This window comes from Cimex lectularius, unplaced genomic scaffold (genome assembly GCF_000648675.2).
Source record: "Cimex lectularius strain Harlan isolate CLEC.00 unplaced genomic scaffold, Clec_2.1 scaffold22, whole genome shotgun sequence".
In the NCBI taxonomy this organism is placed as follows: Eukaryota; Metazoa; Arthropoda; class Insecta; order Hemiptera; family Cimicidae; genus Cimex; species Cimex lectularius.
Window position 1 is genome coordinate 2,157,232 of NW_019392657.1, and position 12,098 is coordinate 2,169,329.

General features: G+C 39.0%; 1 protein-coding gene across 2 annotated transcripts in view; it reads right to left on the reverse strand.

The window, feature by feature from the left end:
• The window catches only part of LOC106662870 (alpha-1,3-mannosyl-glycoprotein 4-beta-N-acetylglucosaminyltransferase B), a 65,328-nt gene that overhangs the window by 14,585 nt on the left and 38,645 nt on the right, over window positions 1-12,098 (reverse strand). For both annotated transcript variants that reach the window (XM_014387295.2, XM_014387304.2), the window contains exon 3: window positions 9,243-9,347. In XM_014387295.2, coding sequence (XP_014242781.1) covers window positions 9,243-9,342 — 100 coding nt within the window. In that variant the 5' untranslated portion in view covers window positions 9,343-9,347. The remainder of the gene's footprint in view (window positions 1-9,242; window positions 9,348-12,098) is intronic.

Genomic DNA, 12,098 nt, shown 5'->3' on the forward strand with positions numbered 1-12,098 from the left:
AACGAGAATCAAAGAGAGGCTGACAGTAACATAGGTTTATGAGAAAAGGGTCCTCTCATAACGAGCCCACAGAAGGTCCAACGTTTTGCATATTCTCGCAATGTTTAGAGAAAAACCGCTCAAAACAAATAACGCTTAAACGAAACGGCAATTTTTCCAATTTTCTCACTAATTACACGTTCAATAGTATCGTTCCTAATTAATACCGACCGTTGAAAATTTTTGCGAGTCCTGCGGAAAAGACTATCCAATAATCCATTAATTTTTTTGTCACAACTCCCGTTATTAATTCAGGCTGGATTTAATTTTTTTTAACAAGCCTTCCAGTATATTTTTCATACAAAGCTAATCCATTCTTCACGCGGCACGACGGAATTTTCCTAATCGCTAAAGTACCGTAAATAATTAAAAACACATAAAATTATTATTGTAGTTATTAATATAAAACAACTTGGTCATATCAAGATGAAATTTTTTACAATTCGACTGTACTTTCGAACTGTTTCATCCACTACTTGCTCACAGACATATTAAACTGTCCTGCTGGACAGTTGTACAATCGATATTACATTATATCATTACTTTCATGTCAATGTGGCATGACATGCACTGTGGTCAACTTTTCTGACACTGATGCTTATATTTTCATTAGATACCATTAATTCCCAAGATGGTTATCTTTATATTGCAAGCCGTCTAGATGGCACTTCTCGTTTTCATTGAAAGTTTTTTTTTTCAGTTTTGTGCCCCGTCATATAGATTATGCTTTTTATAATCGCTCCGGTTGAAAATTTAAAATAGAAGAAAAGAAACTCAAGCTGAACCAATAATCCGGTTTTCTTCCGAATCACAAAAATCGGAACAAGGTTTTCAATGCGTGGAAACGGATTGAAAATAAGATGGGGAAACGGTACTCTGTGACTGTAGCAATTACAAAAAAAGTAACCTCAGCTGCAGCAATGACAGTTTCACTGTTGTCCATCCCTTTTGGTAGTAAGTTGAGGACTCGCACAGCACTTGGAAAATACGTATTTGCTGTTTCCGCACAAACTGCTTGTGGTACACAGACACGCTATTTGGTGAATGCCACGACGAGAATCTCAAGACAGCAATCGAAGCAATTTGGCAAGTATGTTTGGAGCCACCTTCAGATGCCGAAAATAAAACAATGAATGGGGAGTTTATGTATACTGCAGAGGAGACAACAAGATGAAGGAGATGAATATCAATTATGCGTTTGCAAACGAAGAATTGAAAATGAAATCCAAGTTTAAAAAAAAAATGTTTGAAAAAAATTGAGTATTGAGTTACAAGAAGTTTTATGATTTTTTTTGGAAAATTAATTGAGATTAAAGACAGCTGAGTGGTAAAGTCCAAAGTCATTTGGAATTTGCAACTATGTCAGATATAGAGGAAAACAGCAAAATTACTCTTGCCTGGATATCAAGGCAGAAGGGGCAACAACGAGACCCATAAATTGGGCAAGGAAAATTTGATGAAGAAGCCTAGTGACCCTGAACCCTTTACTGGCATACAAAACTGCTAAAAATGTGGATCCATCATACTACGGATTAAAAATAAGTTCTCGATTCAATGGGAATGTAACCCAGGACAAAGGAATTTTAAAAAAATAATTAAAGGACCAACACAGAAACTAACGGCTAAATTACCATAACTAGTACGTGTTAGGAATAGAATAATAGTTGGACTGCTAACTGGACACTGCAGGCTCCAGACGCAGACTTAGGCTGCTCGTCCATTGGAACCGAACTACGACGGCCGTTCAACAGCCGAACTATTTGACCGACCGGCAATATAGCCGAACGCCGTCGTCCACTGTAGCCGATTTTCGTCAGTTCACGACACAGCCCAAATGGATGTAGAAGATTTGTTGCTGCTCGAAAATTCTTAGTTTACATACAAATGGAATGAAAGAAATAAACAAAAATATTGGAAGTTCTATTTCTAAAGCTATCCTTGACCACAGCTTACGCTGGACATCTCTCCTATGATAGAGTGGATCACGCGTGTCCCAAGAGCCTGCTCCTCAACCGCACTTATCTATTTTGCGCAATCCATCGAAATGAAAACGAAACGAAAAGGTAAGTAAAAAGCAAAGAACGGCGTTAAACAATGGTGAGCGTTTGATGTCACGTGGTTGACAGCTGAAGTCGAAGTAACCATTCGGCCGAATAGGACTGGAAAATCCAACTTTATTTGGATCGGAAAGTGCTTCGGCCGTACACGGCCCAACACGACCGAACGAATTGGTTCTAATGGACGCGTGCTCTTAGAATGGTAGAAGTCTATGCACATATTGCTAGGAAAAAGAAGAGACAGCGGAACATATTCTCTGTGGTGTGAGGGCTTATTTAGGCTAAGATTCCTAATCCTGGAAGAGGAAAAGCTGATAAATATTTGCAATATTTATATTGAATTTCATAAGAGTGAGGATCTGCGAAATTAAATATGTTCAAACTAGATTGACAAATTTATTTGTACGAATTTAAACTTGTGCGAAGTGCGGCCCAAACCGCGTGGAGAGGGAAGCATTAGCGAATGCAAGGTGCAGCGATGGTTTCAGAGATTTCGTCTTGGAGATTTCGATCTCGCAGGCAGGGAAGGTGAAGGTAGACCTTCCGATGTGGATGACGACCGACTCAAAACGTTGATTGAAGAACATTCACGTAAGACAACGTAGAAAATCGCTGAAGAGCTTAGTATTGACTATTCAACCGTTGTTCGTCATTTGGAATTGGTAAGTAAAGAAGCTCGACAAATGGGTATCGCACGAACTAACCGAAGCCTAAAAAATGGACTCTTTGAAATCTGCACGTCTCCTCTTTTACGTCACCGCAGATCCACTCGGATCATCACGTGCGATGAGAAATGGATTCTGTACGATAACATGATGAGTATGGATCAGTGGTTCGACAAGGATGAACCGTCAAGTTATGGTGACTGTTTGGTGGTTACTGCTTGGGGTTGTTCTCTGTAATTTCCTGAAACTATCACAGCAGAGAAATATTGTAAGGAATTGGAAAATTGCAACTTCTTTGGCCAGCATTGGTAAACCGTTCTTCAATAACACCAGGCCAGATGTCGCAATGCGACCCTGCGGAAACGTAAGCACTTAGGATATGAGATCTTACAGCACCCTCCATATTTACCTGACTTCTCGCCTTCAGACTTACATTTTTTTAGACATTGTGATCACAAGGACTTAGGATATGAGACCTTACAGCACCCTCCATATTCACCAGACTTCTCGCCTACAGACTTCCACTTTTTTTAGAAATTTTGATCACAAGGACTTAGGATATGAGACCTTACAGCACCCTCCATATTCATCTACCTGTTCCCTATAATAAACTAATCTAAATTGAGGTCGATGGGGTATTTTTATGAAATTTCCGCCATCAGAGCAAGTCATACACACAACCTGAGAGGCGATGGAGAAACTACTTCGCCATCAGCCCCTCCCCATTCACACCAATATGCAAGACTTTATTGTGAGTCGAAATAAAAATTTTATGTCAACAGAATAAAAACGCTTATTAAACGCTGGCAAAGATGTATAAATTGTCACCGAAAATATTTGGAATAAATTTTCTTTATTTTATATTTGACTGCCTTTTTAAAACCTGTATTATTTTTGCACCAGCCCAATACAAACAAAGTTTCTCTCTTTATTATAGTCGTGTAGATATTTTCAATACGACTTTTTCCCTCGAACGTTGCAATTCACTAAGTACCAAGTACTAAAGATGGGCTATCAAAGTCTATAGAATCTACCTTTCAGCGTAGCTGTTGATTAAGCGGTGAGTAAAGGTTGTGTCGAAGTTTGAGCAAGCTCTCTCCGCATCTAGCTTGTTTACTCAGGAGTTAGAAGGGAACTAAAAGAAAAAGAGCGACTCCTCGTTAAGAGCGAACAAGGGGTAGCAGGAGTTTTCTCTCCCAATTAGTGCTTTTCACAAGCGCCTCTCCGAATGATAGGGTAAAACCGACTTTTGCTTTTTTCCCCATTTATAATCCGTCTCTAAAAAAAAGGAAAAAATGCAAAAAGAAAGGTAGCATTTAAACAGCAAAGGACCTTTGTAACTTAAGGGTGTCATCATCAGACGTGACAAACAGAACGGGGTTTATTCTCTTGACGTCCCCACTGTAAACGACTGGGCAGTAATAATTTTCCTAACTAATACAACACGACCTTGTTAGATAAGTTGAATGCCTAGTTAACTGTTTGATAACGCCTTTGTTTAAGTTAGCAGTTTAACATTCTATCTATGTTCATCATCCTGCTTCTTCACCTAGAACACAACTAATCCCAACAAAGAATTAACCGAGCTAGCGTTAAGGATTTTTTTAAGGTTTGCCTCGAAGAGAGAATTAGCTACTCCGTCCGGTCAAATCGGGCAACTCTACTTATATGGTAAATCATCTAGAATAATACAGAATAACACATTTTCCGCTAAGATTTTCCGTGCGGATAAGTATTTTTATGGGAAAGACGTAGCTGACTCGTAGTCTCGTATGTCAACAAGTAGGTAATATTGGGTTATTTTACATGAAATGTCCGCATCAAAGGCAAAGGTTTTTTTAAGTAAAATTACTGTACAAAAACAAAGTCATTTTATTCGAAGTATATCATTTGCTACACATTTTTCCCAACGCATGACCAGCTTTTTTATACCGGAACTGAATAATTCTGAGCTTTGAAATGAAACCAAATCTGAAAACGCTTTCTGGACTTGAACATCGTTTTCAAGGGGTGTCGGTGGCCGCAAGGTTTAGGCGTTGACACGGCACTCATTACTGTAAGTTAGCAGCTTACTTGAAGTAACAACCACGCCACAAGATGAAAATATAAAGCTAGTTTCACCTAAAGAAGTAGCAAGAAAAATTAAAAATTTACCTGCTAAAAAGACTCCAGGATATGACCTTATCACTGGAGAAATACTAAAACAATTGCCAAAAAAGGGTATAGTTAAACTAACATACCTATTTAATGCTGCGATCAGACTGAAATATGTTCCCAGCATCTGGATATTCGCAGAAGTCATTATGATAAAAAAAACAGGAAAACCGGCGAACGAGATCAAATCATATAGACCAATATCGCTACTACCAACAGTGTCTAAACTCTTCGAAAAGTTGTTATTAAAACGAATAAAACACATCGTTGAAAAAGAGAAAATCATCCCTGACCACCAATTTGGATTCCGAGCAAGACACTCAACAATAGACCAAATTCACCGAGTAACGGAAGTAATAGAAAAATCTCTCGAAGAAAACAAATTTGTTCTGCTATCTTCCTTGATGTCTCACAAGCTTTTGACAAGGTCTGGCACGAAGGACTCATCAATAAACTAAAAGGTATGCTACCAAAGCAGTATGTCGATATTATCAGTTCCTACCTAACTGACAGACTGTTTAGAGTCAAACAAGAAGATCAATATTCAAAATAAAAATCTATAAATGCACAAGTGCCACAAGGTAGCATATTAGGTCCACTGCTTTACTTGTTATACACCAGTGATTTTCCGAAAATAGATGGAGTAAAAATTGCAACGTTTGCAGATGACACAGCGGTGATATCACTAGGACCGACTATCACCCACTCAACCAAAATCCTCCAAAATGCATGTAATAAGATAAACGAATGGACAAAAAAATGGAAAATCAAGCTAAATCAACATAAATCAGTTCATAATATAATCTTTACAAACAAAGAGGTGGACCATGTTCCGTCGCTCATAATCGATGGAACTACTATACCATACAGCAATACAGCTAAATATCTGGGAATGACCTTAGATGCCAAGCTGAGATGGAAAGAACACGTGAAGAAAAAAAGGACAGAAATAGGTTTAAGGTATAGACAACTATACTGGTTGATAGGACGTGGCTCCAATCTTGCTATACAAAATAAAATATTATTATATAAACAAGTCATAAAGCCTATGTGGACATATGGTATTCAACTATGGGGTTGTACCAAACAGCAATATCAAAATCATACAAACACTCCAAAATAAAATCTTACGTAACATGGTCAATGCACCTTGGTACATAAGGAATAAGGACTTACATAGGAATCTTAAGAACCCTGAAGTCACGGCGGAAATACAAAGATTTGCCGCCAAACACCAGGCTCGCCTCAGCCAGCACGAGAATGTGGAAGCGACTAAACTCTTACATTACCGAAACATGGTCAGAAGATTAAAAAGAACAAAGCCATATGAACTTGTGTAGTTATAAGTGAATAGTGAATAGTGAAATGTAAATCTTATTGTACCAATGGGTTTATAAGAATGTAAACATTTATTTATTCTATAATATTATTGTAAAATTAATGGCTGGTCTAATAAGACCAGTTTTAATAAATAAATTTAATTTAAAAAAAAAATTACTGTAAGGTGTCCCGGATTCGAATCCAGCGGCCCTGCATTCGAACCCGACATACGTAAAAATGTTTTGTTTTTTTTCAAAAACACCGGCGCCCTGAGAGTTGCTATGACCTCTGCTGTTGCGTTCCCTCGAAAAAAAAAAATCCTTCGACGAAGTTGTCTAAATTCCTAAATAGGTGAAAATATGTTGGAGGCAAGTCTGGAGAATAAGGTGGATGCTGAAGAACTTAGTAGTCGAGCTCGTTCAATTTGTTTACGGATTGGAAACATGAATCCTGGTGTTGTCGTGTGGAGGAGTATAGGACCTTTCCGATTTACCAATGCAGGTTGTTTTTTCAGTAATTTTTTATGCATTTCGTCAATTTCCTTGCAGTACGATGTAGAGGTAATGGTCTCACCAAGTAGGCAAAACTGACAAGTGAGCCATGGACAACCGGTTACCATCAATTTTTTTTCGGTGTAAATTTGGTTTTGGCATGTCTTTCGTAGGGTTTAACCAGTAACCGACGCTGATTGTCATATGCAATCCATTTTTCATCGCAAGTGATTATTCTTTCAAGAAAAGGCTTGCTTTTGTCTGGCGAGCAACGAAACGCATGTCTCAAGTGATGTCGCTCAGTGAGCTCATGAGGGACCCATAGATCAAGCTTTTTGATTTTTCCTATGTTCGTTAATAGTCTTGACGGTAGCTACACTTGCATTTACTTGCGCTGTGAGTGACATTGGTTTTTTTTCTTCCATCTGAAGCTTAAGGACAACGTTGTCAATTAAAGTTGTAGGTATTCCACGGGTCTCGTTTTCAAATTCGGTATTCCCTTCCGAAAACTTTAGCAAACCAACGGCGAATGTTTCGTTCATTTAATTTCACCAAACGCCTTACTGATGTTTCTTCCAGTCTCTGCTCGAATGACCGAGTTTAAATTCCTAAAGGAATATTCTACGAAAATCGCGTGTTTCCATGTTCATATTTGGAGGTATACTAAAAAGTGTGTAATGGATTGGGGAGCTCATCATAATAAACAAAAGAGGAGGATTAATAACTGCTTAATTATAATATGTAAACAATTGGAAGTAAACAACAGAAAATCGTTAATTCCTCTCTGAATTTCTGAAACCATAAAATCGGACATTTCATATGAAACAACATAATACCTTCTGTAATTTATGCTGAATTTACAGATAAATTTAATGGACTTTTTTAAATTCATTTTTTTTACAACCGCATTCTTCTTAAAACGTACAATATTAACAAACAATAGAACATCAACCGTCCAGTGATGGTAGCCGTTAGTACATCAATACGATGAACGAGTTGGACTCCATCCTAGGAGACCGATGTCAAGTAGTAAGACTGTCGCGGGGTCATCGACGTTTCAGTATTCTGTTAGGATTATTAGGAAATGTGGTGGATAGCAGGTTTTTGACGAACTTGTTCGGCCGATGGGGTAGTTTGAAATGGACCATTTTGTAGCGGTAATGGGCTAGATGAGTAACATTTGGGTCCATACAGGTATGACTGGAAAAGTAGAAAGACTTATTGACTACTGTTCTGAAGATTTTTAGATTGGATGGATTGGATTCGATTAAGGTCGAAACGCTTAGCAGTCCCGAAGGGTTCAAACCCTTATGTGACATAAGGGCCAGCAGGGCAATGAGAATTTTTTTTGTCATTTTGTGTCGTTGGCATAATGCACAGGTCAGACAGTCTGGCGTGTCAAGCTTCTTGGTGCATTCTTGGGTCATGTTCTCTCCAACACACCACGCATTTGGGTCTGTGTTGGTAGTAGCTTTGCTGTGCCCATATTCTTCTTCCCAAAGGAACACCTTCTTCGTGGGCCCAGGCAAAGTCCGACCATCAACTCTGGTGCCTGGGGATAATCAATGAAGGAGGCAATTTCCCCCCTTATCACTCTACACCCTTCCTTTTCTTATTTTCCTTTTTCTTCCTTACCCCCTCTGCTTTGGCAGAGGCTTCCTGGGTTACTGATCCCGCACCCCTCAGGCAACGGGTGCATCAGTACCAACTCCCGGGTGGGCGATCAGTCCCACCTTAAAAATAATACTGAACCACGGGAGTAGCGTATACAAGCGGCTCTACTAATTTAGGTTGGACTCGAGGTCGTGGTTTGCAAACAAATTGTACCTTAGCTGGAGGTACCGGTGGTGAAAGGCACGGCTGATAGGCTGTGCCAGAAACCAAAAAACTGCCTTTTTCAAGGCGCATGTATGGATGTGCCATTTTCAGGGCTCTTCTGAACTTGGTAAGCATTGCACCACCTCGCTCGCCAAGAAATGTGACAATTCCATGCATTAAAATCTTCCTGGTGTTCTCTTTGAGAACTGGGCGTCTGAGAAGTCCTCTCGGGGATAAGTCCGGACGTTAAAGATCCTCATGGGTCTCAACAACCATGAGCAAAGATGGGAAAATCTGCCCGTATTCTTGCAGCATTTGCGTTGAACAACCGTTACTTGTTCAACTTTTATTCTTTTTGAATAATTTAATACTGAAAGAAACTTTGACTGCAATATTTAATACAGAATGCTCGCAACTTATTGTTTAATTTACCTATATACCTGGTCTACCTATCCTCGTTCATTTTTGTTAATCAAAGTTTTGTACGTTGAATATGGCGAAACGCGTCTGAACTATGCAAATCAACGATGATAGGCAGACCAGGAAGATACGTAACTATCAATCAATAGGTTTATCACCCCGCAGGCCACAGGAGGAAACCTCACAATAGAAACATACCTGCTGTAACATTTTTTTTAACACGGCAGATGGAACGTCATATACTTATTTATATGTAAAAAAATGTACAGTGCACTTACCTGGTGAGGAAAGCAATATGAAAAAGGTACAAGGTAGGAAGACAAGCAGAAGAGCGAGGAGTATGTGACGTCTACGTAGTTGAGACAGGCTTAGGCTCATCCTTACTGAAACAAGGATAAAACTATATATTAAAACACATATTGTTGAAACATGCCTCACATTTTGGTAATGAAATTTAATTTCAATGTAAACAATTATTATTAAACTATGTAAACAATTATTAAACTAGTTTAATTTCAAGTAATTTTCATTGTTTTTAATACTATTTTATACGAACAACACAGATTTAACGTAAGTTTAAAATGGGACGTTGTAATAGTCCAGTGTACGTTTCACTCCATAGTATATAAATGGAGACAATAATTAATTATTTAAGTACGATGAGTGATTTTTAGCATTCCTATTTTCAAGAACTTCCATTTAGTCCTTGCATAAACGTATTCATTGTCGTTAAATTCCATTTCCAGGCCATCTGTCAGTCCGACATAAAATAAAAAGGCTCTTTCCTCCTTCATTTTCATAATTAATCGTAAAAAGGAACTGGGAAATCTTGTTGAAAATCCATTCCCGAGGGGATAGGGTCGAGTTCACAAGGGATCAGATCGATCTGCATGGAATCATGTACCAAAACGACAAAAACAACTAAGCCCTTTATGCGTTATCGATAAATCTTTTTACTTATTACAGATTTAATTATTACAGATGCTTTGCTTATAAACTTTACCCTGAGTCCTTGTGGAACGTTTTTCTTTCAACATAGAATATAGAAACCCATCGTTATCATTAAGAAAAATATAAAGCAGAAAATGGGTAAAACAAGTAAACAACTATGTTCCGGTCTGTCCAAGACTTAAGTCGACTTTGTCGTCGGATTGAAAAAGTTTTTTTCCCTACAGCCACGACTTTTACAAGACACCAAATAAGTGTTCTCTCCGGGGAGAAGTCTCTTAAGAGCCTTCCCAGCGCCGTCGTTACGGAGGTCCCTCAAGGCTTTGTCTATAAAGGGCATTTTTCTTGTTTATTTAACAGACGAGGACGGAAATAATTTACATTGCTTCAACACTAACGCCTAGACGGGAGAAAGGGGATGTTTTCGTTTTCTGTTTTTAATTCGCCTCACCCACTAAATTTTTAGTTTTTAGCAATCTGTTTAGTTTTATGATTTCTTTATCGTTTGAACCCAACACCCAAAAAAATTTCAATAAAAGCGAGCAAAGGCGCAGTGAATATAAACTGCTCAAAAATGAACAGGGATATTTGAAATTTAATCTTATTCTACTAATTTTAATTAAATTAATCGATATATAATTGTTAGTTGGATAAAACAAAATACAAACCACAAACAAGCAAATGTTAAACATCATTTTTTATAAGGGATTTACTTAAGAATAATAAACATTAAGGTTAGTAATTTCGTAAATAAACACTTTTTCTCATCTTTTCTCCATTTTAATCCAGTTGTATTCTCTTTAAACATGGAAGGACATCATATTGAACCAGAAGTTCGCAAAATTATTGTGAGAATGATTCATCGAGGTCTCAGGCAAGTGGATATCGCAGAGGCAGTTGTCGTTTCTCAGTCTGTGGTCTCCCATGCCTTTAGCATTCCGAGAGACTGGAAGTGGATCTCAGCGCATTACGACGCTACGGAAGGACAGAAACCTTTGGGACGACTTGCTGCAACCACCCGCCAGCAGCAACTCAGGAGAACATGGTACAGCGAGCGCCTAGAGTACCGAGAACATGAGATACTTACAATGCCCTTCAGTGCAGTTTGGAGGAGGCGGTGGAACGGTATGGGCTGGGATATACACTGGATGACGAACTGGACTCCATACTATTGAAGGCAACCTCACTGTAGTCCGTTATGTCCAAGAAATTTAACAAGGAATACATTATTCAAACCAGGAACTTCATTGGCAGGAGTTTTCGATTTCTGGATGACAATGCCTCATAGAGGCAAGTTGTTCATCAATGTTTAAAAAATATGGGAATATCCCATCTGCCCCTTCCTCCATTGCCTCCAGATCTACATCCCATTAATCACACGTGGGATGCGTTGCAGAGAAGGCTTTTCGATATGATTTGTATTGTTACGCCTAACATGGTACACAGAGGTTTTAACTAACAGAGGACATTATACAAGGTATTAATTGTTTAAAAAAATTATTGTATCCAATAAACAAAATTATAGAATTAATTTTTTTTATGTTTAGCATGCCAGCAACAAATCAGTTGAGTATGGAGCATATTGATTCCCGTATGTACTCGTTTGTCCTTAAAAGGACATGAGGATCTTTAACGCCCGCACCTAGCCCTTCGGCTTATCGGACGTTTTGATTCTCAAATGAGAGATGACGCACCACGGCTCGCAACAGGGTGTGTGTTACAGCCGCAAGGTTTGGTGTAGAAGACGTCCCTCGAAGAGAACACGAACCTCACTCTTCCATTGTCCAATCCGACAGGATGGGCCTGCATTAAGCATCAGACCATGTGCCGCCCGGAAAGGGATATCCGAAATGCATCAGCCGGTCTCCCTAGACCGAGAAGGTCTATTTCCCAGAGTATTGGGGCTCCTCCAGTGTAAGAACTACCGGATTCGCTCTGGCCGCTGTTTGTTTATGGGATTAGCTCTCGGAAGGAAACTGATAATGGTACCCCCGAGCAGCAGGTTCATACTAAGTTCTTGCCAGGAGCTTCACCACTAAGCAGCCCTTGCAAGCCCATTCCCATGTAGCTGGATTGGCACATTTTGCTACCCCCTAGTTCAGATGGACCCCCATCTATGCAGACAGGATCTGTACCTCTGATCCTTCGAAAGCCAACACGAATCCAACTTGTGCTTTAGAGAGTTT